Consider the following 21,935-nt stretch of genomic DNA (forward strand, 5'->3'; position numbering starts at 1 on the left):
TGCATGTATGGTTGTATACTGTCTAAACCAGGCGTCACCAACTCAACATTGATCGCATTTCCAAGAGAGCCAGTATTCCAACTTGGTAGGCGCCGCCGGCCAAAACTTGGCAATATCGAAAGGCAAAGGTTCTGCGATACTGCTATTGTCACTCAATGCACTCTATAACCCAAGGGTCGGGAACCTTTTCTATATACCGGAAATCTTGTGTCGACTAATAAAAGGTCATCGCTTTGTCTCGACTCCCGCATCACCCATTTTTTACGTCAGGCTACTTCTGGGGTGTTGACTAAACATTTTAAAGATTTTACTCCCGCGCAACCACCTTTTAGTCCGTAAATTAAGGTCTTCCATATGTTCCCGACCTCTGCTATAACCTTTTTACGTTCAGTATATGTCCTGGTGCTACATGCGGCCCACGAGTTAGTGAGCCCTGGTCTAAACAGTAGCTGTTTGTAACTAAATGATTTCCCAATCTGTTGCTACAGTCTGCTTTTGCCAAATATACCCATAGGTATTCTATAATAGCGGCCTGGAAGCAGTGTGTCTACCATACCCCCCAAATACGAAATACTCATACATTTATGATGCCGATGTATTATTATAGACGGCAACAATATAACACATCACACATGCAAATATCAGATCGATTACAATATGGTACGCCAGTCCCCGTTTCCAGCCGTGTCTTTAAAGAACGCTCTCATCTGAAATGCATCGCACCAGTATGAAAGTCAAAATCGAAATTATCCTTTACGGCTTCAGGCTTGGGGCGCACGGTGGGAGCAGATCTACAATTTACTTCATAAGAAATGGAGGCCGATGAATTACGGAATCAAGGTTGACAGTGTGTCCACTACATGGGGTGGGAAAAAATTAATTCAGCAGGATGTAGACATGAATACTGTTTAGCTACGAGAGGTCGTCAGAGTAGTCAGGCTTCCTACTCAAGTAGAAGCAGAAGTGATGTCTTCAAAGTTGCAGTAAAAAGTGGCATGGAAAAATAGAAAAAGTTGCAAATATATCTATATTTATAGCAATTAGACGACATCATGGTACCATAGTAAAGCAACGGCCAGCAGCGTAGCTATGGTAAAAGTTTAAATTTGAGGACACAGGAGGGTACTGTAAAGCCCCAAAACATCCATCGAAACTCACCATTGCCTTGCCATGGGAGCGCCAGTCACTTCCAGACTAGCGAAAGCAGACGTTTCCCCGTGTACATTCCTGGCGACACATCGATAAGTGCCAACGTCCTCTCTCCCACAGTTCTGGATTTCCAAGGACACAACCCCTGCAAAGAGAATGGTGAATTATATATGACACGATCAGCGTAAATAACAGGAGAGCACAACGCTTAGTAATCACTAATCACATTGGGTAAGATATGTCTTGAAAATAATTTCAAGGGCCAAGCAGGTTAGTAGTAGAAAATTGATAGCAAATTGAAAGTACCCTATTTGAAACCTCAGATAACTGACTGGGCTTACCGTCGACATCGGAGCTATTGTACTTTTCACCATCCACAAACAGCACCATGCCATCTTTGTACCATTGAATAGTAGCGGCAGGAAGAGCCCTGACGGCGGCTGTGAATTTGGTTTTCATACCGACGTGAACAACGTGCGACCTGTTATAAAAGGAACGAACAATTAGATAACGCTCAATCACAGAAGACCAGGTCTGATGAGCAGGGATGGTCACTGCATCCCTTTTGTGAGTGGAATTGTCATAAGAATAGTGTGATATAGCCCCTGCAGCTAAAAATATTTTGAAAGATTCAATTTATTTATAGTGGCATTAGTCATATTGTGTCAGTACGTAAAATTAGCCAATAGGCATGGTCGAAATATACCAAATATTCATTAATGTGATTTGGAATGACATTATATTCTTTATGGTCGGATAAAAGGTGTATATTTGATCTTTCCACATCTGTCTTAATGTTGTGACATCATACTGAGGGATACTCGAATACTCCAATCGACTCAAAGCCTAAGTCTCGATTCAGAATCGACTCATGCCTAGTGATAACTGGCAACCGCTATGGAGCGGTCGTTCACTACCCACCTCATTTTAAGCTGAAATTTCGGGGATCCGTCGGAGGATTCTTTGATTTCACACGGCTTTTCAGGACGCAAGTTTGAAAATCGGATACCTGACTTCTGTATTCTGAAAACAGACAAAAAATTACAATAATCCACGCAGTCAATAATGGTGTTATCAACAGAGGACAGTTGCGATCTACAGCCAGCTAAATTTTAACACACACAAAGCGACAGTATATATAGCAGTATAACATATCTCACCTTGCGGGTGGCCTGTGCGATTCCGGTATGATGGTATCGGAAGACGTCGATGAAGAAGATGACAAGGTACGTTTCCTGAGCATTAGATCACTCACAGGTCTGGTGAGTTCCTCGAATTGGAAAGATCTGAGAATAATCGGTGGGATAACATAACAAAACAGGTAGTTATCAATGATAAGTACAATATGTGCATCAGTCTTCACATAAGTTTGAATAATGGACACAAGATACATTGAATCCACCGCAACGGAATATGCTTCAATAGTTATCTTTAAACATGAAAAACTTATGAGATTCATATAGCCATTGAGTATATCGGGTTAGAATTATATGATATAAGAAAACGCCTGTAAGTACACACAGACACAATGTCTATATTACCTGCCCTACATTTGACGTTACCTCTTACGGATTTGGGCTCCATTTTCCGGCCTCGATTTCGACATCTTTTTCTTGGATCTGAGAGCGGAAAGTTGACCCTCGATCTCTTGTTCGAGCTCGCTGTCGCGGTCGTTCGCTTTCTGTCGCACTTTTTTCAATCTCTTCTCGTACCACGACTCGACCGTCTTTTTCGACTCTCTGTTTTCGGCGTGAGAGTTTTGACCGCAACCTTGGTACTGCGATATCTTGCCGGAGAGCGACCGAAGTAGATCGCTTTCTTGGATGGAATCTAGAGTTTCCGACCTGCGTGTATGGATTGCGTTGGGATGAAGTTCTATCTTCGATTCAAGAGTCAAGGGACTAAAATGATGGATAAAGGATAGGCACATATACACACTGACCTCATGTTGAGGAGCAGGGAAATAATCTTTGAGCGTTTAGAACAGTGATTTTTAACCTTTTCATTGTTGCCGCTGAATTGATAATATGAAAATGTTCCTCAACAACCTCTAAATTTGGTAAGGTTATTACCAAAAAAGGCTCCCTTCGCCGATACCTACTCACGGCCTATTGGGGTGCTGATTACTAAAAACAGGTCAACATCAACACCTTTGCAACCATAAGAAAAAAGGCAAGAAAGTAAATATACTACCTTAATGAACACATCTGGCTTCGTAGCATATGAACAGCCTACCTCGATTTGATATCGCTGTCAATAGATCTGTGCCTGTCCATCAATTTCTTCAAGGAAGTAGAAGGAGCATTTTTCGTCGGCATTTCATACGAAGGAAGCGGGTCGACATTTTGCCTTTTGCGCAATCTGTGAACGTTTCATTGGTAATACACCACTGATTTTGTAAACATTTGAAGAGATTCTTGGAGGTACAGAGTACATTCATATTGAAATAAACCGGAATATTTTCGGCTGACACTCGTCAGGGGTAACCGTCAGCAATTAGTAGAGACTTGGAAAGAACATCGCATATCAACAATCGTATCACAAAATATGACGTCTACCTGTTGCGACACGTGATTTGATCGCTAGTGACCTCTTCTTCGGCAAGGTATTCGATGCTCGACTGCTCCAGCAGATATTCGTCGACCGGCTTCAAATACTAAAATGAAATCCAGATTTAGACTCAAGCATAGATTACAGGAGACGGAATAGATAAATTGCTTGAAACATCCTGGAATCACAACAGACTTTGGTTTAATGTTGGCATGTGACCAACAAACAGAGTTGGTCAAGGTAATCAGCATTGGTACTCAAGCATAAGTAGAAGTAACATTGCTGCAATTTTTGAAAATATTTCACGTTTACGTGATAGAAATTCTAGTTCGCACAGTTCTTATGACAATTTCACTGAGAACGATGATGCAACATAGCCATAAACTACTTTCTAAATTCCTCAATGCCTCAATGCAAGGAGTCACCTTTTCATCATCCTTCATCGGACGGAAGAATTTCCTCCTGACAGCAGGCGGCGTAACTTTCCGTTCCGACATACCCTCGTTTTGCTCGTGCTTTGGAATCTTTTCCGTAGTCATCCTGTGCCCGGGCACTAGATACGCAGTATCGGGCAGGATATGCCGTTTGACGCGGTGCGATTTAACACTTGGCTGCTGGGTATCATGGGCGATGTACAGCTCATTCGACAATTTAACCTTGACAGAAAATAGTGCCAGCGAATAATCCAGACATATTCTTTACTTGTGGTGATAGAAAAGATACCTTTTTATACCACTTTGATGCGCTACGCGGCTCGTACATCATCAATTCTTTATTCCATTCTAAAGCGTGATCGTCATGTTCCAAGAGTGGTGGCATGACATACGGCATGCTCGCGGTTAGCTTCTCTTCTTTGATACGTTCTCTTTCGGCTTCATCCTCCAAGCTTATCTCTTGTACCGTTTCGAGCTCCATGAAACGCATGTTCGACGAAGCCGTGGCTAAAGCCTGTTGGGCGCTCTCGGGCAGATTGTGATCGTAGTTTTCGCCTTTCAACGCTGCCAGAATATCTGCTTTCTTGTAGCCTTGATCTTTCTTTGGCCGGGAGTCACTGAAGCAAAAAAAAACGATGTACAGAACTTGGGCAAACGTAATATTGTAATATATAACAGGGAACAACTGCATCTTTGTAAGATTTTTAGTAATTTATAATCAGTGTGAACTATGTTAAGACCAAAGTGGTCACAGCGGTTCATAATAATATTCAAGCACGAGAAGTGACAATTCGAAAAGCATGTTTAAAGCACTTCATGTAGAAATAGGATATAGAACGTTTTATAAAGTACCAGAGTAGCTTGAAAAAGTAGTTCGGAACATTGTGTCACAGATTTTTTTTACTAGCAATAGCCCAAGGTCCAAGGTTACTGCCACAAGCATCTTTACAAAATTCTAAAAGCATAAAGTAATTCAAGTTTGCAAACTGTTGAAGTATTGTTGCTTGTAGATACAATAGTAAAATCTCCCATACCTAATGCTAATACAAGAGAACTCAAAAGTATAATGACCATGGTTAGTGGTTGCTATCCAAATGTACTGTTCTATTACACAGGTGCGGCATACCAGACTCGCTACACTTACTCTTTCATGTTTTTCTTCAAAGGTTTCCTGATGGAGAGGGTAGCTTTACTGCTGGCAGAGCCTGCCGCATTGGTAGCAGTGACTTTATAAACCCCGGCGTCAGGCTGAAACACATCTTTCACAGACATGTAGAACGACTGCTGGTCTTCCCAGACCATCTCGTGATGAGCGTCAGCTGTCAATCGCCTTCCATCTTTCTCCCTGCGATCAGAGACGCTCAAAAAAGTGACTACAACAAATCGAAGCGGCACTTACCAAATTAATTCCGGTCTGGGTTGACCCGAGACTCGTATTTCAAATTTCGCGACCTGACCCTCGTGGACAAGCTGATTGGTCAAAAGTCGACGGAACGACGGACGCAAAATGACCTCGTCCTTGTCCACTTTTTCTGTTACAGAGCAAATCATGAAATTAATGAAAAAGGTATGTGATAACCAGAGGTGATGAAAGTAGTCAGTGGGGCTACTCAAGTAGAAGTAGAAGTTTAGCAGCAAATTTCTACTCAATTACAAGTAGAAGACATGGTTGTAATGACTCGAATCGAGATTTTTTGGTGACTTGACTCGAGTCCGTTTTTTTATTGACTCGACTTGTACTCGGGTCATTGTGCATGACTCGGGACTGGGACGGCCAAGACAGACATTTCATTGTAACTTCGAAGAATAATAAAGTTACCACATTATTGGTCTATCAGTCCCGATACTTGGAAAACAGGGCTAGAAACTGTTAAAACTGAGGCATATTACAATATTATGAATGTGAGACATTCGGGATCACTCGAGCAGAGTTAAAAAAAGTGGGTTGAACCGGATTGAACTAAAAGCTGAACAGTGAACAAATGACTTGGACTCGGACTGGACCCTCTACTAGCTGACTTGGACTCGGGCTTGACTCGAGTCAAAACTATAAAAGTGAGAATGACTTGTGACTCGAAACCTGTGACTTGGTTACAACCCTGCAAGATATCACTAAGAAACCCGAATCTTGATAACTTTTAACAACAATTTAACAGTAAGAGGCCACTTCATAAATTGCAGGACATATCTATGCGACTAACGCAAACTGAGGAATGACACTGGAAATAGGTAGATATTTGACAATATATCCGCTTACCGTGACACATGGGATATTTCATGTGATTCTAATGGCAATTTTAGTCGTAAAAATGATGCAAACTTATCACGAAAACCCAGGGTGTGAAAAGTAAATATTTTTTGCATAGCCACTGTTCAACTAGAAGTAGAAGTACTCTAAAAACACTTGAATAGACATGCCCAGTACTCAAGAAGTACTATGTGTTCCGAAAAAGTAGAATAACCTCGTTGTTGACCACTTCTGATAATAACAGTATTAATCAAATTTTTCTACATACTCTTCACAATCAAGCCGGCCTTGCAAGTGTCATCCCCATAGCTGTTGCGAGCAATCACCACAATATCCCCGGCATCATCATGATCACATTCACATATCGTGAGCTTGTAAAGGCCAGGCTCCTTATCCTCTTTGTATTTTTGATCGTCCGGTGCGAAGTGAAGACGTTTTCCGTTATGATACCAGAATATGATTGGAGTTGGGTGGATAGTCACTGTAATATTGTGTGATCAGAAAATGCTGCTGCTACAGCTAACATACACATTCCTTGACGGTGGTATGATTTTTAGTGATGATACCCGTACCATAGATAGCTCAAGAATGAAGGAAGTTCATAGAATATTCAATAACTAATGTTCAATGTTCATTGATGCAACTAGACCATATAATTCATACTTTAAAGTTGATTCACAATTTAATAACTGCCGCACAGCGGTGGTTACAGTACCTGTAACTGTGAAAGTCACATCACCGCCCTCAAACACAGTGCGGTTGTACAGGGGAAGAGTAAACTCTGGCGAATGCCGAAGAGATCTCATAACATCCAAGCCTGTGCGCTTGAGAGCGTTCTTGTGCTTTGCGAAGTAAAGACTGCGGGGTGACCGCGTCCATTTTCTGCCAAGATTTCACAGTTTTTCATTCAAACGACGGATGTATTGAGAAATCTATCATACCCTGATTTCAGATGGACGCAAAGTTCACACTGCCTCGTGGTTGATCCGAAAGAGTTTTCCACTTTGCATCTGTACGTGCTATCGTCGCTTTTCTGTATGTTCGTTATGAGAAGCGATATAGTGCAGTTTTCCTCGTCCCAGGAGAATTGATATTTATCGTTCTCTTCAAGACGAATGTTGTGTTTGAACCTAGAAATTAGAGATATTGCAGACCGGCAACAGGGCGGTACCTTTTGCTCAAATAATGCAGATGCTGCTGTTGGAATCAAAAGTACCTTTATCGGAAGTACAAAGTTAAAAATATATACCAGGCTGCAAGTATATAAGACTCAATTTTTGATATTGACACCATTTTTCTGGAAGAATCGAACTGTCAGAAGACTTGGATCATTCGTTTTTTGAATTTTCGAACAAAATATTATAAAACTTAACCTATTGCATATATAGGCTATATTTAGGCTGGTGCCAAAATCAACCCCACACTCACACATGTCTCACAATCACTGTAGTAATGGTCTTCAGTTTACTGAAACTGTAATCATTCCGGTATTCTTGGTAATATAATGAAATACTCCTACTATTTCTGAATACTGCAGCAGGTCTGCCTACTTTCACTTCACAGGCCTAGAATATTCCTTCTCACTTACTTTGAAATCTCTATTTCTACTTGCACTTGAGTAGAAATTTATGAAGTTACTTTTAGTTCTACTTGAGTACCCATGATGACTACTCAGGTGCGAAGTCACAATTACAGAATTACAGGCTTTTAAAATTCAAGTTCCCAATGCCTACCAAGTTATATTTTCATCCCCTTCTGGATCGTAGATCGTGAACTGCAGCAACGCATCACAACCCTCTTCCCCAAACTGATGACACATAACCCCGAGTCTGGGGTTCATGTCGACGCTCTCGATTTTGAGCTTTGCGACCGACTTTCCTTTGTATGATCTCAGCGACCCGCCAAACGCCAGACGTCCGAGCGATATGACCACAGTGGACGTCTCCAAGATTTGGTTTGCTTTGAAAAATTTACGATGTAGTATCGTTGGTATCACTTGCTCTCGCTTTGCGGTTTTCAAATCTCCGTCGGCGTGACAGCTTGTCTCCAGCCAGGGATGACGCAAGGCGTCTTCCGCAGACATACGTTCTCTCTTTTCGCGTGCCAAAAGCCTACGGAATTAAGAGAATGTTATGTTTGTATGCCATAATACGATTATAGGAATAGGGTGTATTTTCTTTCCCCGATGTTTATTCATCAACTCATGATATACATACACACAATATGCGCATATGCATGCAGTTTAAACATACTTTCTGAGGAAGTATTACAATACAAATTCGCCTACCTTTCTATGAAGTCCAGAGCTTCGTCAGAAATGTCGCTCCAAGTTTCGTGATTGAAATTCCACTCGGCTTCGGTAACATTTTTCAAGGTTTCGTTATCGTTTTCTCCTTTGAAAGGAGACAGTCCAGAGAGCAAGACGTAGGTAAGCACACCCACGGACCACATATCGGTTGCACGCCCGATGGCGTCATTCAAGATAACTTCTGGCGCACAGAAATCAGGCGTTCCGTACGCGATACGTAGCGTATCACCCGGTTTCAATTGCCGGGACACTCCAAAATCGACTAGCTTCAACACATCACTCTTCCTTGTTTTGAAAAGCAAGTTCTCCGGTTTGATATCCAAATGCGCGATGTTGTGCGCATGCAAGAATTCCAATGCCTGATAAATCAATCAGTCTTGAAATGCAACACAAATTTCATGATGGAATACATACTTGACATATCTGCCGTGTAAAATCTATACAAACGTTTTCCGTCAAGTCAAATACGTCGCTGGTAATCCGTTCAAACAAATCGCCGCCAGACACAAATTGCATGATCATAGTCTGCAGAATAATAAATTGTACGTAGGAAAGTATGTGAGGATGTATAGCACTTGAAGGAGTGGTGAAGTAGTAGTCTAATTTGAGACAGTATTGCACTCCCAGCAAAAGTATACTACTATCCACGTGGTGTTACCAAGTTAATCTCTGTCATCTCTGGGCAGCCTTTACTGACACTACAGTGTAAGCTGTAGTAAATTTTCGATGGTAAACATTTGTGGTTTCTGGAGACCGGTCAGCTAAAATAAATCAATTTCAAACCAGTCCGTGGAGCAAAAACGGTTGCCGACAGCTGTACTAATAGACTTGGAGAGCAATAGTCCTGGAAATGATTAGAATTCAAAATCTTTTTTGAATTTGAATTTTAAACTTGGGACCTTCATATACTTACTGAATAGCTATTCGCCTATATATGAGTGATCAAGCATCGAGATATACCACAACAAGCACAACAACAAAGTCATTAATGTTCATGCTGAATCAGACAAAAATGTGGATGTAAAATGATATCCAAATATATATACTGTACACTACACAGTTGTCAAAGCTCTTTTCATTGCTGTCAGGGTAATTTGATTGGACTGACGAAAATCTCACAAATAAATTGCAGTTATACAGTATTATAATCCTCACAATTTATTTCACCTATGATATCCCTCGAAGCAACAAACACTCACGGTTTCGTCTTTGGTTTCAAAGACTTCGTGCAGCATCAGCAGATTGGGATGCTCCAGCTGTTTCATGATTGCGATTTCCCTTGCGACAGCGGCTTTGTTTGCATCGTCGTCCAATTTTACGATTTTCGCGGCCCAAATTTTCTTTCCGGCTATTTCCTGAGCGCGGTGCACATTGCCGAAAGCGCCGCGACCAAGTTCCTCCAGGAGGTTGTAGCGCGTCAGAACGTTAACGTCACGATGAATCTAAGATAATTCATTGTGGTTATGGTCTAATTATAAGATACTAGAAATGTACTTTATTGCGAATTAATTTTTCTCCTTACACAAGGAAAATAAGAAGTTTTGACTGTTTTATCTACTTCGTAGGAGTTTCCTTCCATTCTAGGTTACATAACAGCTTTTTCAACAGTGCAGAGCTAATATTCGAGTCATTGAATTCGAACTTCAGAAAAAGTGACCCAAACAGACTAATAATATATTCTTCATCATGTGGGGAACAAATTGAATGAAAGTTTAGCATCAAAGATCTTTAGTTCATTGTGTCCTCGCAAGGTTAAGGTTAAGAGCCAAAAGAGAGAGAAAGAACAGTTCATTTATGCCAGTTATATCTGCCTGTGAGGCTGCGTCTATGGGAGAGTCTCTGAAAAAGTGGTGCTGGGAATAATGGTTATTTGATCCTTGGGTAGTGACGGCTCTAATATTCTCCAATATTTGGGGGTAGCATGAAGCATAAAACAGTGTTTGGAATATTAACAATTCAAGTAATGAAACGGCCAGCCAAATCTTACAAAAAGCTGGTTAGTCTGGAAAAAGTTGTGCCACCCTAGATCTCGGAAAATTCTCATTATAATAATACATTCATGTACCTTGACATTTCTAGATACACAATCCTCGCCGACATCCACCATTTCGTCATAAGTAGCCGCCATAGTCGGATCTTCTTTTGTGGTAACAATACCAGTCGGCACAGACGGCACGCTCCTCCCACATTCGTTCACCGCACAAACCCTGAACTGATAACTGGTTCTCCCGGACAGACCACATACAGTATAATGAGAAGTGCTCGAAGAAGACACCTTAATCCAACGCCCGCTAAACGCCATCGATTTTTCGATAACGTATTTCAACACCGCTTTGCCTCCGTCGTCTTTTGGCGGATTCCAAGACAAATCGACAGCGTCGCGAGATATGCAAGACACCTGCAGCCGTTCTGGTTGAGAGGGTACGTCAGCAACAATCAGTTCCACGGTTGCTTGATCGCTACCAAATCGGTTGTTTATGGTGATAGTATAGAACCCAGTGTCGTATCTCCAAGCATCTTTGATAGTCAGCGTTGTTGTAGACGGTGTAGTTATGATTTCATATCCACTTACTTCAGAATTGATAGCCTTGCCCGATTTAGTCCAAGTTACTAATGGAGCAGGGGAACCTTCGATAGGCACTTTCAATACGACACGTTCGTGAATTTTATACCAAATCGGCTCTTCTGACATATATTTCGGCACCAACACTTTAGCCGGTACTTGTATTATGACTCGTACCGTATTTGTGACGTATCCTCCGACATTAAAAGCTTTAACCGTGTACGGCCCTTCGTCATTTGCATTTGCTTTCGCGATGGTCATGTAATAATTGTTTCCTCGTCCGTACCTCATGCTGTGTTTAGAATCTTTTACGATTTCTCGCGTGCCCTTGTACCATTTGATAATCGGCTTTGGATGTCCCGTTACTTTGGCATATAACGTAACATTTTGTAGAGGTTTCGCGACTACATCGCGCATTCTCTCTATCAGCCTCGGCTTTGTGATATGCACGTTGTCCTTTATTGTGATAGAGGATGATACCTCAGATACATCTGACGTTCCGAATTGATTCTGTGCCGATATCCTGCAGAAAAACATGACACCTAAAACACCACAAACAGGATCTCTATACTCTTGGAATATTTCATTAGTGCTGTGTTGTTATTTAGTTATTTTTGTAGATAAATTTGGCTCTGTTATACATTAACTGTGCTTTGTTACATGAATATCACATGTAACATACCTGAATTCGTAGGACAAGCCCGGTTTCAATTGATATATGGGGCACACTGTTTCTGTAATGGTATTCTTGGTGGCGATTCTCCATTCTGATTGCTCCGTATCTTTGATTTCGATCAGATATTTTTTGACATGTGCCACATCTGCTGATGCCGGCTGACTCCAGTTCAGCAAACATGCATCCGCGGTAATGCCAACAACCTACAAATAATCAATGTAAAATCGATCGTCTGAAATATATTAACGTATCCTACCGATACTTTGCTCGGAGGCAAGGGTTTTTTGCCACGCACGTCGTAGGTGCATTTTTGGCTGGCGCCGCCAGTTATCTTCGCAGATTGCTTGATTTCCACAGACTCGCTGAGTCCACCTTCATTCGCCGCCATGATTTGAACCCGGTAAGAACCTTCTTCAATCGCCGTCACCGAGTAATGGGTGAATCTAATTGGATTGGTGTTGCATCTACGCCACATATCCTCATCCTAGAGCAAATTACGTTTGCACACTTCAATCGACTGAGAGAAATATAATATTGGTGGCTAACGTTAATAAAACATTGGTATATATGTAAATGATGATGGGTATGAAGCAATCATTCCGTACTGGTTTGATACACAAGGGTATTTATTTTTAAATCCAAAGATCTAATCCACTGAAATTCTTATATTTTCGTCAGATCGAGGTAAATGCCAATTTGTGAACTTGCCTTCTTCATTTCAATAAAATATCCCGAAACTTTATTCTCGTCGCAATGCTCTGGTTTATCCCAAGCCAATGATATTGTATTTTCAGTAATTTCCACAACTCTTGGATTTTGTGGTGGTGACGGTGGTTCCAGCTGGTCCCGACATAAAACCACTGCTGTCTGCTCGCTTGGCCTGGGAAACTGATAATGAAAGTGACTAGAAAAACATTGCGACTAATCGTAGCTTACCTTCCCTCTCCAATTTTATTGATAGCAATGACACGGTGCACGTAGCTGACACCTTCAATCAGTCCGTAACTGGTGAACCAAGTCTCTTTGACGGGAGTATGAGTTGCCTTTGTCCATCTCTTTCCCTGATAAAGTAATCCACAATTAGTGAATCCTTCACGTTGTAAATTAATATTGCATATATCATACTTTGCATAAGATAAGTATATATATATGTCTGACAATATTACACCAACCATGTTCCTGATCATTCTGTTTTCAGTTTTCTATGAGGGGGTTCGGGAGACAGTGTTGAACAAATGAGTTATATCATAATACAGGGCTACAGCTCTGCCTGCCTTGAGTTGGCTATATATATCCAGAATTAGCAGAAAATATTTACTCCAGTACGAATATTCACACAATTTCAATTCAATATAATTTATTGCTAAAAATTTTATCATCCGGCGTTATTTACAAGTCAAAACTTGAAGTAGTTATGTACAGTATTCATTATGTAAAGACGATAGTAACCAATATATGCGTTTAACTGCGTGCACTAAAACAACACCTTCATACAATAGCTCACTCCAGCCAACCAGTTGTATGACGGGGCAATAGGCAATATCACTTTCTTTAAGGAAGATGACTCAATCAAAACTACTGTATGTCAACTTGAAAGCGGCCAGCAAGATATGCTTGATCTAGAAATTTTGTATTAATGTGTATTTGCTCACATTTCTCGCCTTTCGTTCCACTACATATCCAATTATATCCGCCCCTCCATTATTAACAGGCTCCATCCAGTTAATCGATATCGAATCTCTAGTGACCTCGGTGACTTTAGGACATCCAGGCGCCCCTGGTAAACCTGAAAAAATTGACACTCAACTGTCACGATATCGCAACGAAATGTTACTTTCTTGGATCAATCAATTCAATAAACGTGAAATTAATCAAAAATACAAACTGTTGGACGTACTAAATTCGTATTTGGCAGTGACACTGTCAGATAGAAGAGGCTGACCGACACCAAATCGATTTTGAGCCGAAACTCTAAAAAGATATTCGGCGTTCTCCGATAGCTTTGTAATCTTCATCATATTTCTAAAAAATATGAAGCATATACGGTAATACTGCCGGCTACAAAGAACAATATAAAATTATCACCTTGTCACAGTATCGCTTACAACAGTCCAATTTTTCCCGTGCCTTTCTTTGCGTTCGACAATGAAATTTGTAACCGCAGCACCCCCATCGAACAACGGACTACTCCAGCTCAAGTGTACAGAATCTCCGGTGACATCGCTGAATTGAATTGGACCAACAGGAGACGATGGAACGTCTTTAAAACAAATGGTTATGAGATAACATGTCATGGAATTTGATCAATAGTAATACTCCAACCCTATGCTTTGAAAAAGAGAGATTATGAATAATATGGCTATCATACCAAGCACTGTCACATTGAAATCAATTTCCGAGTATCCTTCGCAGTTGGTTGCGTTCAGAATATAATTTCCACGGTCTTCCACATTACATTCTTTGACTATCAGGGTAGCCAAGCCATCTTCACAAATCAAGATTGCTCTGTAATACAATAGACATTGAATATGCACCAATTGGTGATGGTTAAACAATAAGTTGTGTGATATTGAATTATTTTACTCATGTCAGTGTATATAGTAATATAGAAATGCTATAAGTCACCTCTTGTGAATAATTTCTTTATCATCAACACGCCAAGCACAAGTTGGCAACGGACGACCAGATACTGCGACCTCTAAGCAAATATCCTCTCTCGCTTTTACAGAAACATGCTTTGAAGCATTGTTCACAATCTTCAACGTGGGTTTTGCTGAACATAGACACGTTACATAGTATGAGTTGATTTTCCACAAGATATAGAGTTAGTACCTGGCTGTAATTTGACGGTGATGGCGGATAATATTTCTTTGGCTGCACTGTAGCCGCATGCGTTCTTTGCTTTCACTCGGAAATGATATTCTTTGCCTTCTTTCAGTCCGCTGACAGTGTATTTGTGATGGTTAGTGGATGTACAGCTCTTCCATTTGTCAGATCCTACAAGGACGAATAATATTAGTAATGCGATTAATCACACACGAGACTACATTTGTTATAATTCCTTCTCTTCTCGGGAAGGGAATAATCTTCTATGTTGGAATCAAGTGACTTAGTGCATTTGTGATTTGGTATCTAATACATCCATGACACATTGCTGATTTTCAATAGCACAGGTGCAAAATTCAGGTTCACAGTTCCAAGTTCTGTTATTCGTAATTGAAAAATAACTAAATATAGTTTCTAATAGCTTAGCATCATAGCATATAATCAACATATTTTGGTGATCACAATCATCAAGTAGCAGATGCAAAGTGATAAATTTCGAGAAAACCAACCTTTTTCTTTTGCATCCAGCTGATAACTTTCTACTGGTGATCCACCATCTTGCTGCGGGCTCTTCCATTGTATAGTCACACTAGAGTTTGTCACTTCGGTAGCCTGAATCAGCACACAACTTTAGTATGAACGGAAAGGGTGAATTGCCAATAGCTTACTTCAATGCTAGAAGGTGGTGAGGGTGGTTCACAGGCTAGTACGGGTTTGTCGGTGTCAACGGTATCTCCTAATCCAAATTCGTTCTCAGCAGACACTCTGAAGCAATACCATACTCCTTCTTGCAAGCCAGAGACACGATACGTGGTCTCGCGGCACCTGTCAAAATAATATGAACATACAGAATCCCCACTGCGTCTTATTGCCTTTTCTGCCTAGTTCTATTGCTGTTGCACATTTTTTACATTTATATTGCTGCTGTACAGTTGAAAATGCTTTTTTTCTTGCTGCTGCATAATTGAAAATGGTTTTCTTCAATCACTTTGATAGGAATTTGTTTATAATATTGTTTAATGATATACTCCAGTGATTCTTAACTAAAGGCTCCTCAATATTTCCTTCACAATCCTTATAACTTTAGATGTGAATAAATAAATCACAGATACAATATTGTGAGACAAATACATTGAATATATCGCACTCAGTTCAATGAGAAAGATTATATATACATCATTTTGAATGCTTATGATTGTATGGAGAAATGGTAATAAATTAATATTACTCTTTTTCAACTGTGTTCCAAGTACGTCGAGACTGCTCTCTTCTCTCTACAACATAGCTTTTGATTACACTTCCCCCGTCAATCAGCGGTGGTTTCCATGCCAATAAGACGGAGTTTCGATAAACTTCTTTAACTTCGATAGATTCAGGTTTTCCAGGCGAGTCTGCGCGAAAAAGATATCATTATATAGAGAGATCATCGCGTAGAATCTACGTGCGGATATTACCTAAAACTTTGACGGTAATAGTCTCCTCTTTTGAAGACGAAGTATTTCTTGCTGATATGGTATATTGTCCAGCGTCAAACCGATTTGTCCTGTCAATCACCAACGATGCTGTGTCTCCGTGGTTTTCGACAGTTGATCTTTGTTTGAATGTACCGTCGTCTGGAGTTTTAGACCATGTCACAGTAGGTTTTGGACGACCTGAGACATCGGCCGTCAAACGCATTTGGCGTCCGGCTTTAAGAACCACAACGCTTTTCATCTTATCAGGTAGTGTAATGCAGGGATCGATCAAGATATCTTTCGATGTAACAGGGTCTGGAATCTATTAAAAACGCATTAGTATGACCTGTTGAAGAGGTTTTTGTCCACGGTTTGAATACCTTGGAAGGCATGTCGCTATCACCGATGTCGTTTACGGCGAATACACGGAATAGATACTCTTTGTTTTCGGTCAACCCTCTGGCCGTGTAATCAGTCCCTTTGACGTACTTTGATTTGTGGGCTCTGTTGAAATTTAGAGGTATAATAATGATAATGTCATATGGATGTGTAACGTATAAAATTTTCCGCACAGATTGTGGACTCAAATGGTAAATCACAAATTCGATTCTCTCCTATCAAGCCCAAAATTAGATATTGTCAGTAATCAACAATAGTACGATTCCAGAAATTCAATACTACTACAGCTGCGATAGCAGGAGTGCGAAAATTCCTCTTCAAATATAACTCAAAAAACATCGGAATTTATGACCATTGAACCCAATCTTAATATCATATTTAGATACGGGTGAATTTCAATTTCCCTAATATGCCTTAATTTGAGCTCAAATGAAATCAGCAAAAGGTTAAGTTTTATGTGGATTGTGTGAAATATGAATCACACACTATGTGATACAGCATGTTGCATACAATACCTCTTCCATTCCATATCTTCATCGGGTGTAATTTCCTTAATCTCCACAACATACCCGTGTATGCAAGACCCTCCATCATAACTAGGAGGTTTCCACGCTAAGCTAATGGTCGATCTTGTTGTATCGACAACGCGGAACCGATCAGGCGTGCCTGAGAATGTTTTTGTGATAACAATACTGAAAAATTATTTGATGAAATCTTGTATCCACCTGGTTTGAACTGCGGTTCTTGAACTACAACGGGAGCCGTGGGTTCGCTGTACGGTCCGGCGCCGGCAACGTTTTCAGCACATACTCTGAATCGCAACACCGCTGAATGCCGCAGATTAGTAATCTTCATTCTTGGTTCTGTGATCTCCTCATTTCTACCACATCTGTATGGGCACAGAAAATATAACACGGATGATATTTCATGTTTCAGGATAATGAATAACAAGCTGCCTGCTTCTGACGTTATTCAAATGTAACGTGGACAATGGGCATACAGTACATTGATGAGCCCTATTTACATGATAAACGTAGTTATTAAACACAAAGCCAACTAAATTGCATGTTACTCACAAACAATCCCACAGTATGAATCACAATGACACAGATACAAAAAACCGGATACTCCAATTTCCCAACCCAATCTCAATTCATATTAAATCGACATAGGAGACATATGAATATACCTGGTCCAAGTATGACCCTCAATTTGCCTCCTTTCCACAACATAATTAGTAATCGGAGATCCACCATCGTCGACAGGTCTATCCCACATGAGAGTGACGGAATCTTTACTGGTTGTGACGATCTCAGGCACATCCGGTGCATCAGGAGGACCTATGGTGATTTGAAAATAGTATCACCTACTCTACTTAGATGTGAACCAGATCAGGCAATACCAAATTGGTTTTTGACTACACAGCACTCAGACAAAAGCGGCGGGCTAGCACCATATTTGTTAACAGCCGACACTCTGAAGATGTATTCTGCGCCTTCTATAAGATTCTTGACGAGGCATCGGTTGGAAATGTGTTTGTCATCAACAGTAATCCAACTGAAAAGAAGTTCATAGTCATCTATGAAGTGGTAAAGAACAGTTTTTGATTTAGTATATGCATATTAGAGAATAGAGTTATTGAACATGAATGAAACTTCTTACGTTATTCTGGATATATCTTTCTTTTCAATGACATAATGTGATATCTCAGCTCCACCATTTTCCTCTGGTACACTCCAAGATATGCAACATTGGTTGCTTGATATATCAGAAATAACCATAGGACCCGACGGCGCCGATGGTACATCTGACAGATAAAAAGATACATGTAGAGCGCAACATTTCATTTGGTATATTACAAAGCAGTCGTACCAAGTATCTTGACGTTGACCGTGACCTTTTTTGTGCCCGATTTATTCATGACACACAAGGAATATCTCGCTGAATCTTCTCGATGACAGTCTTTGATTGAAAGTACGGTACTGGCAGATGTGCCAACTATTTTCACCCTATCTGTATTTTCCAATTCCTTTTCACCTTTGTACCAATGAACCTGCATATTAAAACATAAACGTCTTAAAATGATCTTCATAAAATCAGCCATTTGTGTAGTGAGAAAAAATACGCTAAGCACAGAAGGCGTAAGTAGCAAACTCATATACAGTACCCGTCACATGAATTAAATACTTACATGGGGTTCGGGTTTTCCATAAATTAATGCTTCCAATTGCAGCACATTACCCGCACGTATCCACAACACATCAGCCATGAGTCTACTGTCAAGGTCGATCATAGGTGGAACTAAATTGATCAGTAATATAACACATCGATCAGCACACATCAAACGCAGTACAACATTACCGTTATCTGGTTGGCATTGAATCGGACCAAGTACTTCCGACGGTAAACCTATCGTCCCAATAGCATTTTTAGCGGTGACTCTAAATTCATATTGGTCACTAGGTGCCAATCCACCCACAGTAAACAAGCATTCGTCGACTGCGGAGAAGTTGCATTTGAGCCAACGACCATCCGGTACATGGCGACGTTCGACATTGTATCTTTCATATCAAAGATAATTTGAAATACCCTGTTTTCGAATCTAAAATATCATATACGAACCCAACAATTTTACATCCTCCATCTGCGCTAGGTGGCTTCCATTTCAAACAGATCGACTGCGATGACATGTTCACTATTTCAGGAGTGCCAGGCATCCCGACAATGCTGACGGCCTTCACATATTCACTCTCGTCACTTGGTTTACCGATGCCGGCTGCGTTTTCAGCGATAACTCGGAACTTGTAAGAAAGCCCTTCTTGCAGACCTTTAGGAAAACACAATGTCCGTGGTAACATTGAAAAATATTATCCCATATTTGTCAATACCGTCAACAGTAGCACTTTTGCAAGAGATTTTATCTTCAAATACACGTTGCCATATCACTGAATGTTCTTCCTTCTTTTCAATATGGAAGCCAATCACGGGGCTTCCGCCATCTTGGGCAGGGTCTTCCCAAGACAGAGCCACCGTGTTACAGGTGGCACCCATTATGCGGGGGACTCCGGGCTGCTTGGGTGTGGCTAAATTAGAACACGTCACTTTGAATTATGTTATATATGTGGAACTGACGCCTGGGCTATACAGTTCTGTGAACATTACTTGATACAAAAGTCGAAAGCAAGGTTATCATTACAATGGACATTGCGTCAAGGTAAAAACGGAAATAAACTTACTAAATTGTGCATCTGCTCTGCAAATCTCAGATAGCAGTGGTTCTCCAAGTCCAAAACGATTTTCGGCCAGCACTTTGAATTGATATTGAGTGTAGCGAGCAAGATTTTTCACCTGTCACCAACAAACATTGAAGAAATAAAGACATTATTCAATGTAAACGGAAGGGTGGTAATGACTCGACTCGAGTCACGATTTTTTGGTGACTCGACTCGAGTCATTTTTTCAATTGCATGACTCGAACCAAGTCCTATGAGTTGAGGTTAGGACGGCCAAGACAGACATTTCATTGTATCACCGAAGATTTGTAAAGTCACCACATTACTGGTATTTCGTCTATCAGTCCTGATACTTGGAAAATAGGGCCAGAAATTTTTGGCAGTACCTCCACTTGAGTAACAAAGATGACCATTTTGACCATCTCCGATTTACCTTGATAGAAGTTTTAGTGGTACATGTCGTGTAGTTAGACCAAGTGGCACGTCCAAACTCTCTGAAGTCCACGCTGTAATTGGTGACGTCACTTCCCCCGTCTTCAGAAGGAGGTCCCCACGACAGTGTGATTGATTCTGAGTTTACGTCAGAAAACAGTATAGGTCCGGTCGGGGGTCCTGGTTTATCTAGAAGACATTACAAAGATATCACCGTCGAATTCCAGTAATGGGTCAACAAAATTCATAAACACATACCAAGCACAGATAAGAGTATTTTTGCGTCACACCCTCCATGCTCATTTGATAAATGAATAGTGTACACCCCACTGTCGGCTTTCTGCGCATTTCTTATGAGCAAGTGTACAATCTCTTGGTCGGATGTCACACAGTATTTTTCACAACCTAAAATTGATAGTTTGTTATATTTTCCATGATATATCAGCACGTAGAGACAGTAAAGCACATTACCTTTCAGAATAGCGCCGTTGAATGACCAGACAGCAGTTGGCAAGGGGATGCCACATATTGGTATTCGAATGCTTGTGTTTGATCCAGCGCGGCATGATACAACATTATCATATATTGAGGACAAATCCAAACTTGGTAAAACTGATCATAAAACATGGAGCATTTTGTCACAAAACTAATGATATATATAAGATTGGTATTGTTACCTATTTTGTCTTTGGTAATCACTGTCGAAAATGCATATCTCGGCTCGCTAAGCCCAGCCTTGTTACGTGCTTTCACCCTTAATTCATACTCAGTCATAGGCTTAAGCTTTGTTATTTCGTAACAAAGACAGTTAGGCTTCGTGGTAGCGCATTCAAAGAACTTATCCGATCCTTTTTCCGCAATCTCCAACACATAACCGGTGACTCGAGACCCACCATCGTGTGACGGTTTTGCCCAATTGACGGCTATCGATGTCTTGGTTACATCACAAATATTCAACATCAAAGGAGGAGATGGTATCTCCATTACTGTGATATCATCGGATAGTTGCTTTGGCACGCCTACGCCGTATTCATTCTCCGGAGTGACTCGGAAAGAATAAGTTGATCCTTGAAACGAATAGAAGTCATTCATCATTTGCACATATATAATTACAGAAACGTTTGCATGAAAAGTAAACTGTAAGGCACACACCTTCTTGCAGTCTTTCGACTTTGTAAGTAGTACCAGCACAGTTGGTTGTCACAGTTTGCCAGCTACGTCGCGATGCTTCTTTCTTTTCGACAACATAACTTCTGACGTGTGAACCGCCGTCGTTTAGTGGAGTTTTCCAAGCCAAAACAACGTAATCTCGATTTACTTCTTGACAAATAAGGTCTTGAACGGGACCGGGAGAATCTGGAATAGGTTTTTGTTTTGTTTTCAAACTGTGCTACATGGTGAAAATGGTATTTGCTTGACAAGGAAAGAAGATATGAAGCTACTACTTAAACCCTCGACCTACTGATTGAGAACCCGAGAGCTATATCTCGTATAATGTACACTAGGGTTGTTCAAAATAACCTTTTTTTTCTGGATTCTGGGGATTTACTGATTTAATTGTTGCCTAAATAAAAACGCTGCACACTAAATATGGCTCGACTCCAACTGGTAGATGTGAACGCACAGCAATTTATTATGAAAAAACTTTAAAAAAAACTTTAAA

The 21,935-nt window shown here is 40.6% G+C and overlaps 3 protein-coding genes across 4 annotated transcripts in view; all 3 read right to left on the minus strand.

Annotated features, from left to right (window-relative positions):
- Positions 1–581: 581 nt before the first annotated feature.
- LOC145452387 (titin-like) lies at positions 582–12,444 on the minus strand. Of its 2 annotated transcripts, none has more exons than XM_080330581.1 (22): positions 12,185–12,444; positions 11,935–12,131; positions 10,755–11,775; positions 9,889–10,131; positions 9,104–9,214; positions 8,669–9,048; positions 8,115–8,492; positions 7,323–7,511; positions 7,097–7,263; positions 6,650–6,862; positions 5,533–5,665; positions 5,278–5,478; positions 4,423–4,750; positions 4,125–4,355; positions 3,708–3,805; positions 3,385–3,510; positions 2,712–2,993; positions 2,310–2,435; positions 2,071–2,172; positions 1,491–1,630; positions 1,159–1,294; positions 582–707 (listed from the first exon to the last, which is right to left on the minus strand). In XM_080330581.1, coding segments are annotated over exons 1-22 (5,022 nt in total). In that variant the 5' UTR covers positions 12,404–12,444; the 3' UTR covers positions 582–706. The 2 variants fall into 2 exon arrangements, with proteins under 2 accessions (XP_080186707.1, XP_080186706.1); XM_080330580.1 differs by having other exon boundaries at positions 582–702; positions 1,155–1,294.
- Positions 12,445–12,562: 118 nt separating this feature from the next.
- LOC145452389 (immunoglobulin superfamily member 22-like) lies at positions 12,563–14,717 on the minus strand. The gene is made up of 7 exons (XM_080330582.1): positions 14,554–14,717; positions 14,297–14,433; positions 14,014–14,188; positions 13,826–13,950; positions 13,581–13,714; positions 12,865–12,989; positions 12,563–12,808 (listed from the first exon to the last, which is right to left on the minus strand). Exons 4-7 carry the CDS (start codon positions 13,944–13,946, stop codon positions 12,592–12,594), a joined length of 597 nt encoding a protein of 198 aa, XP_080186708.1. The 5' UTR covers positions 13,947–13,950; positions 14,014–14,188; positions 14,297–14,433; positions 14,554–14,717; the 3' UTR covers positions 12,563–12,591.
- Positions 14,553–21,935, minus strand: part of LOC145452386 (titin-like) — a 157,144-nt gene continuing 149,761 nt past the window's right edge. The window contains exons 246-267 of the mRNA XM_080330579.1: positions 21,425–21,628; positions 20,950–21,339; positions 20,744–20,884; positions 20,531–20,677; positions 20,274–20,461; positions 19,844–19,955; positions 19,496–19,690; positions 19,230–19,434; positions 18,969–19,168; positions 18,799–18,908; positions 18,480–18,660; positions 18,270–18,414; positions 18,010–18,164; positions 17,797–17,947; positions 17,333–17,496; positions 17,123–17,273; positions 16,589–16,712; positions 16,209–16,530; positions 15,983–16,145; positions 15,423–15,579; positions 15,264–15,366; positions 14,553–14,925 (exon numbers count right to left, since the gene is read on the minus strand). Coding sequence (XP_080186705.1) covers positions 14,717–14,925; positions 15,264–15,366; positions 15,423–15,579; positions 15,983–16,145; positions 16,209–16,530; positions 16,589–16,712; positions 17,123–17,273; positions 17,333–17,496; positions 17,797–17,947; positions 18,010–18,164; positions 18,270–18,414; positions 18,480–18,660; positions 18,799–18,908; positions 18,969–19,168; positions 19,230–19,434; positions 19,496–19,690; positions 19,844–19,955; positions 20,274–20,461; positions 20,531–20,677; positions 20,744–20,884; positions 20,950–21,339; positions 21,425–21,628 — 3,917 coding nt within the window. The 3' untranslated portion in view covers positions 14,553–14,716. The remainder of the gene's footprint in view (positions 14,926–15,263; positions 15,367–15,422; positions 15,580–15,982; positions 16,146–16,208; positions 16,531–16,588; positions 16,713–17,122; positions 17,274–17,332; positions 17,497–17,796; positions 17,948–18,009; positions 18,165–18,269; positions 18,415–18,479; positions 18,661–18,798; positions 18,909–18,968; positions 19,169–19,229; positions 19,435–19,495; positions 19,691–19,843; positions 19,956–20,273; positions 20,462–20,530; positions 20,678–20,743; positions 20,885–20,949; positions 21,340–21,424; positions 21,629–21,935) is intronic.

Source organism: Botryllus schlosseri, chromosome 12 (genome assembly GCF_051294905.1).
Source record: "Botryllus schlosseri isolate E-star chromosome 12, Bs_hap1, whole genome shotgun sequence".
Classification (NCBI taxonomy): Eukaryota; Metazoa; Chordata; class Ascidiacea; order Stolidobranchia; family Styelidae; genus Botryllus; species Botryllus schlosseri.

Bases quoted from the DNA above. Each gene is read 5' to 3' on its own strand.
- LOC145452389 (XM_080330582.1), bottom strand. From the start codon at position 13,946: ATGATGAAGATTACAAAGCTATCGGAGAACGCCGAATATCTTTTTAGA. The intron at 13,715-13,825 runs GTACGTCCAACA...CAATTTTTTCAG, and splicing joins CACTGCCAAATACGAATTTA to GTTTACCAGGGGCGCCTGGA. The intron at 12,809-12,864 runs GTAAGCTACGAT...TCAGTTTCCCAG, and splicing joins AATAAAATTGGAGAGGGAAG to GCCAAGCGAGCAGACAGCAG.
- LOC145452387 (XM_080330580.1), bottom strand. From the start codon at position 12,403: ATGTGGCGTAGATGCAACACCAATCCAATTAGATTCACCCATTACTCG. The intron at 9,049-9,103 runs GTATGTATTCCA...TTGATTTATCAG, and splicing joins TTACACGGCAGATATGTCAA to GCATTGGAATTCTTGCATGC. The intron at 2,994-3,384 runs GTAGGCTGTTCA...CCATACACGCAG, and splicing joins GACAGCGATATCAAATCGAG to GTCGGAAACTCTAGATTCCA.